We start from the raw sequence: 6,000 nt of genomic DNA on the forward strand, positions 1-6,000 counted from the left end.
GCTAGGATCTTCTGTGTTAGAATCACTCTTACATAACTGTTTCCATACAGTGGACATTCTGACATTTATACATGTTTTATGACCCTATAAAACAAATCTTTAGATGTATAGCTTTTCTCCATTACAAAGTAATGTATGCAACAGACAACCTGAAGCCCATCCCTAAGCCTCACCAAAACCCTGATTTCAGCACACTTGAGTCATCTGCAAACCACGGCTTCAGTATCTCTGGCCTGGATGATCCTTAAGAAAACTCCCAGTTCTAACATTTTAGGTATTCTACAGTGCTGGGAATACCACTTAGTCTTTCTCTCTGCCTACTAGCTTGCTCCTCGCCGTGGAAAAGGAAAAATTAACTGAAGGCTACATACTATGTACTAATGGCTGGGGTCATTTTGTCACCGAGTTGGGAAGAAAACTTTTTTTTCAGAGCTGCCCTCAAACGAGACCCTTTCTCTAGCTCCTGCTCCCATGCGAGGAAATTCATGAGGACAAAACTCCCACTCCCAATCCTGTAATCTAGCTGCCTCATCAGGGACTGGTTGGAAATTCAGCCGAATTAAAGACGGAGAGTAGGACACCCCTTGTCTTTCTAAAGCCTTGCTATTCAAAATACGGTCCGCGGACAGCTGCAGCAGCATCACCTAGGAGCAGAATCTCAGGCCCCACCCCAGACCTACTGAGAAAGGATCTGCAGTTTAACAAGGTCTTCAGGTGAGTCGCATAGACACTTACGTTTGTGATGATCTAGGGGCTAAGCTAGCACAGCTCGACAGGGTAGCCATATCCACATGTGCCTATTTAAACTTAAATTACGTAAATAAAATCCAAAATTCATTTCCTCAGCTGAGCTAGCCACATCTCAAGTACTCAATAGCCCCACATGCTAGTGGCCACCCTACTGGACAGCAAATATGCAGAACGTTCTCACTCTCCTGAAAGTTCCACTGGATAGCACTGAACGCAGACTGTTTTCCAATCCACCTTTAGTAGTGAACCCTACACATTAGTGTAGAAAAAAGCTGATACTCCATTTTAATCCAATCCAGCCCCAGAGTCTATTTCTCTTACAAGAGAGGGCGATCAATCAGGTTCAGCCAAGCCCTGCTATCTGGAAAGCAAACACACCAAATCAAGACTGATCCTTTCCCAAAATGAGCAGCTCTAAGAGTATAAGTCTAAAAAGTTTCAAAAGGCAATCTCCTTTGTAACTAAAAGAAGCATCAATTGCAAAGTCAACTGTTAGAGAAATAATGGATGTTTACCTTTCCCATTGGCTTTTTTTTTTTTTTGCCAGTATCACATTGTTTTGATTACTGTAGGGTTTTTTAAAAAAATATTTATTTATTTACTTGGCTGTGCCAGGTCTTAGTTGTAGCACATGGGATCTTCGTTGCCGCGTGAGGGATCTTCCTTGTGGCACTCGGGATCTTTAGATCTTTAGATCTAGTTCCCTGACCAGGGATCGAACCCGGGCCGCCTGCATTGGGAGCGTGGAGTCTTACTCACTGGACCACCAGGGCAGTCCCCCCATTGGCTTTTATTGCCTTGAAAAGAGCTTTAAAGAGATTATCTGAGCAAAAGCTACTATACTGATACCATTTCCTGAGCAATGGTTCTGGTAGGCATCCAAATGACTGGAGAGGTTTGTTACAACACAGACTGCTGGGTTCGACCACCAGTTGCAGATTCAGTTAAGTCCTGGGTAGACCCAAGAATTTGTCTTTCTAACCCATTTCCAGCCACCGATGATGCTGATCCAGGGTCTACACTTTGAGAACCCAGAGTAACACAGACACTGGAAAGATCAGAACTTCAATCTTGCCTACACATGAACATGGTACCAGGCAAGAGTGCAGAAGCCCGTTCAGAGAAAGCAGGCTGAAATCAAATGAGCCAGGACTGCACGCTCTCAGCCTCGTCTCCAGCATGAGATATACCAGAGCATCAGAAGCAGAGCAGGCCGTGGAAGAAACACCAAGTAAGAAATGGTCTTTGAAAAATGAGGCCTTGATTAACTTTCCCTCACATCTCAAAGGGGCAGCCTCCGTCTATTACCTATTAACTTCATAAATCTCTGAAAACCAGCTTCTACATACCATTCCCCTCCCCCAAACTCTGTTAAACCAGAAATGTTTAACGCCTCCAGTGATTGCCTAATTGCCCAGACCAGAGGGTCTTAATCTCCACTTTTACTGACCTTTCCATAACAACCTGTCCACCTCAGAAATTCTCACCTGCTTCGGCCTCCATGGTTCATCTTTTATCTAACGAAACTCTCAGCCTCTTTAATGGGAGCTCCTCAGACTGCTTTTTTTCCTTCTCAAGGGGAAAAAAGACTATGACAGAAGTTACAAAGGAAGAAATGGGCCCCTTCCCAGAACACAGGCCAAGATCTGCATTAAATAAGAATGAGAAGATTCTGCAAATGTCCTTGGTTTAGGGATCACACTTGCTGCTCTCTTGATTTGTAGGCCTCCTTCTACATATTAAAAGGAAATCTTTTTTCTTTGTATTCTAAATAAGGAAAAAGAAAGATGTAACTGGATTTCAACATCAGCCCACAATTTCTGCACCAGGGAAGCTATCAAAAAAGTAGACTACCCCCTTCCATAGGCACAGGGCTGAAGGTATCGATAGCATAGATCTTATCTAGAAATTGCTTGGCACTAGAACTGACAGGGAATGAAAAGCACATGAAATCTTTTGACCAATCCCTGTTCTCACATTCTGAAATTTCCATCACATTGCAATTAAAAGGATGAAAAATGGTCTGGCCCAATACGGGAGATAACCTGAAGTCTGGCAGACCTCCTATAGTCTCCTTAGCATTTCCTGCTACAGTCACATCCTTCCCACAGGTGTTCCCCCAAAGAATCTACCTAAAGTGATTAACTCTCAAAGTTCAACTATTGTCTTTATGGGAATTATTCCAAAAGCTTTGGCCTTTGTCCTGATTTTCAGCCAGTCCCCCTCCACTAGAAATTTTCAGCAATTACCCCAACATCATCTCAAGCTACTATGTGAATAAGATAGCTTCAATGTACCTTCCAACCATAAATACTCTGATTGCACCTAAACTTCGCTCCAAACTGGCTCACCTTCCTGCCCACCTTCCTCTGCCAGTGGCAGTGGTGTTCCCTCAGAGCAGTCCATGGGTCACCTTCAGGGTCAACTCTCAGTCTTCCCTCACTCATCACGTCCCACAGAATGAATGAGACACAAGGATGACTGCCTTGACACCTTTATATCCTTCATAAGTTTGCTGCTATGTGCAAAGCAGGCACACAAAAAAGAGGTAAACTAAACCTTATTTTTTAACCATAATTCCTAAATCTAAGCCCCCCTCTCCATCTCAACAGTCACAAACTTTATTTAATCCTACATTACACTCCGCAAAATTATTCAAAGAGCCTATAGTCTGGTCTTCTTTTCACCAATCTTTCCCCATTTAAGTCCATCCTCCACACAGCTACCAGTTTTCTTTCTAAAAGCAATGTCACTCTCCTGTTCGAAAACCTTTAACGTCTCTCCATTACTCAAAGTTCAAACTTTTTATTTGACATCCACAACCCTTCATGATCGGGTCCAAATTATCCCTCCAACCATATTTCACCACTCTCTGTCATGTATCTGAACGTGCCTTCATGTCAGCAGAGACTGTCTCCTTTGCCTGGAGTACTACCATCCATCCCTTCCTCCCTATTCCCTACTCCCCAATCTAAGTAACTTCTACCCTTACCCGCCATTTCTTCTGTGTTGCCACTGAGCTAACACTTGTCATCCTGTATCATAATTATGTACAACGGTTGAACATTCTTTTAAAGGGTTCCCCTTAAGGTGGAACTCTGCCTCACTCAACAGGGCCTGGCAGATTGTTCACAGGTGGCACTAATTGTCTGCTGAACAAAAGAGCTTACAAATCCAAAATAAAATCTTTCAAAGTTTTTATTACTTTTGGGAGGCTATACAATTATTTCAGCAATGCAGTCACTGTGCAAAATATTTCTGAAACTCTCTTCTGCCATTTGGAATTGCCTTGTGAGCTTGTTTACTCTCCAGAAAAGAAAATCAGTCCCCTTACTTTATACGCATGAAACATTTTCACCCAAAAATAGTAGAGCCAAGTTTGAGTACTGTCATCCTCCACCCACCACACTGCAACACATGGATTTGTTCCAAATAAGTTCCGGCCCTTTCAAACAAAAAAGTATTCCTTCAAAGGATAAAAACTTGCCGTCACTAACATCATGCCACAGGCCCTTAAGGCAAATTCAAATGGAAACGCAAGAAGTTTTGCCAATGGTAGCACCCATGGAATAAGTGTAGCATCCCAAAAGGCTCCCATTTGATGGTCAAAAGACTTAAGTGTGTATGTTTAGGCACAGGTTTTATTTTTCAAAGAATATTTCATTTTGCCCTGCTGCATATTTGTTACATGAAATTAAAAAATGTGTCTCAGTTTCTCCAAATTGTAAAAAGGGGGCTAAGTCTTCCAGTTGCTCCCATGAATGCCAAGATCATTGAAAACTAAGTTTAATGACTAATGAATCAATTTCCAAAAATGTAAGATTCTGCTTTCAGGACTTCATTAGAATATTCTTGAGGCAGAAGCACCCTACCCATTAAAGCAGCACCACCCTTCTCCGAGAAATGGGTTCCATCATTTTAAAAGACTGATGCCATAAATACAACAAAGGGACAGGTCCCTACTTTGCTTAATTCAGCATGTATTGAGCACCTGCTGGGTGCTCCTCCCCAGTCCAGGTGATCCAAGAAAAAGAGAGATAAAAGGACACAGCCTTAGCACTAAAGCTTTCAAAATCATTTTCAGACAACACCTTGCCAAAGCACTGAATGCATTCACAACCACCCATCTCTGGTGAAGCAGTTTACACGAATGACTCTATTTACACTCCTGATTTGACTGGGGGCAGATAAATCTCTTTATCCTCATATCATCCCTGTGGGAAAGGAGAAAGCTTGATCCTTCCCATCGCTGGGCTGGGAAAATTGAGGAAGCAGCCGTGGAGGGATGGTCCTCACCTTTCCTCGTCCCCTCCCGACCAGCACCAGAGGCGGAAGCCAGGATTTCTGACATCCCAGTCCAAGCCCGCTAGTTCAGTGAGAAGGAAGAATCAAACTCCTGCTCCTTCCCGCAGAAACGCACACGGACCCAGACACCGCCCGGCCCCATCTCCTGAGAACTGCAGGTGGAGGCACGGTAATGGTGGACAGAAGAGGCGGAGGAGAGAGAAGGGGCGCGCTCGCGTTCCCCCCTCCGCCGTCCCCCTGTGTCCCGACAAGTCGCTGCCAAGGCAACCCGAGGCCACAGGGCCGGGGACCCCCTACTCCCCGCATACGACGGGTACCTTCGAATACTCCTGAGCCAGCTTCTGGTACTTCCCCTGCAACTCTGCCGAGGCCATGGCCTCCCCCGCCCCGTCCAGGCCAGGATGCCCAAGGCCGCTCAGCCCCGCCCCCTCGCCCCCAACCCCAGACACGCTGCCGGGTACGGTTCCACCAGAGCCTGCCCGCTCTGCCACCACCGCCGCACCTCCTCCTCCACTTCCGGGTTCGCCCGGTGAGAGGAAGGCGGAGTGGGGCCGGGGGCGGAGCGACGACCGAGGGCGGGGCAACGTCTTGACATCACGGCCCCCGCCCTTCCGCGCCCGAGCACGTGCGCGCGCAGGCTCCCCGGCGCTCCTGGGCTCTGCCTCTGGGACCGGGGGGCGCCATCTTGGCGCATGGTCCAAGATGGCGGCCTAGAACAGGGAAGGAGAGAATGAAAAGGGGAAGAGAATGATGAGAGCCCACAGAATGGGCGGGGGACGGTGGAGAGGGGCGGTGGTTGTGAAGAACCGAGGACCGGAAGAAGAAACATTCTAAGCGCATCAAGAATTCTGGCCGGACACACCGCCCTCCCCCGCTGGTTCCCATGGCAACCGCCTGGCGTTTGATGGTTACGTCTTTCAGAAGGTGCACTGAGAGAAAGACCTC

At 46.3% G+C, this 6,000-nt stretch overlaps 1 protein-coding gene across 3 annotated transcripts in view; it reads right to left on the minus strand.

Annotated features, from left to right (window-relative positions):
• PPP1R21 (protein phosphatase 1 regulatory subunit 21) overlaps positions 1–5,665 on the minus strand; it is a 62,204-nt gene extending 56,539 nt beyond the window's left edge. The window contains exon 1 of one of the 3 annotated variants that reach the window (XM_057558594.1): positions 5,558–5,665. In XM_057558594.1, coding sequence (XP_057414577.1) covers positions 5,558–5,650 — 93 coding nt within the window. In that variant the 5' untranslated portion in view covers positions 5,651–5,665. The other 2 variants (XM_057558596.1, XM_057558595.1) reach the window with 2 other exon arrangements.
• Between the last annotated feature and the right edge of the window lie 335 nt (positions 5,666–6,000).

Source organism: Balaenoptera acutorostrata, chromosome 12, assembly GCF_949987535.1.
Source record: "Balaenoptera acutorostrata chromosome 12, mBalAcu1.1, whole genome shotgun sequence".
NCBI lineage: Eukaryota > Metazoa > Chordata > Mammalia > Artiodactyla > Balaenopteridae > Balaenoptera > Balaenoptera acutorostrata.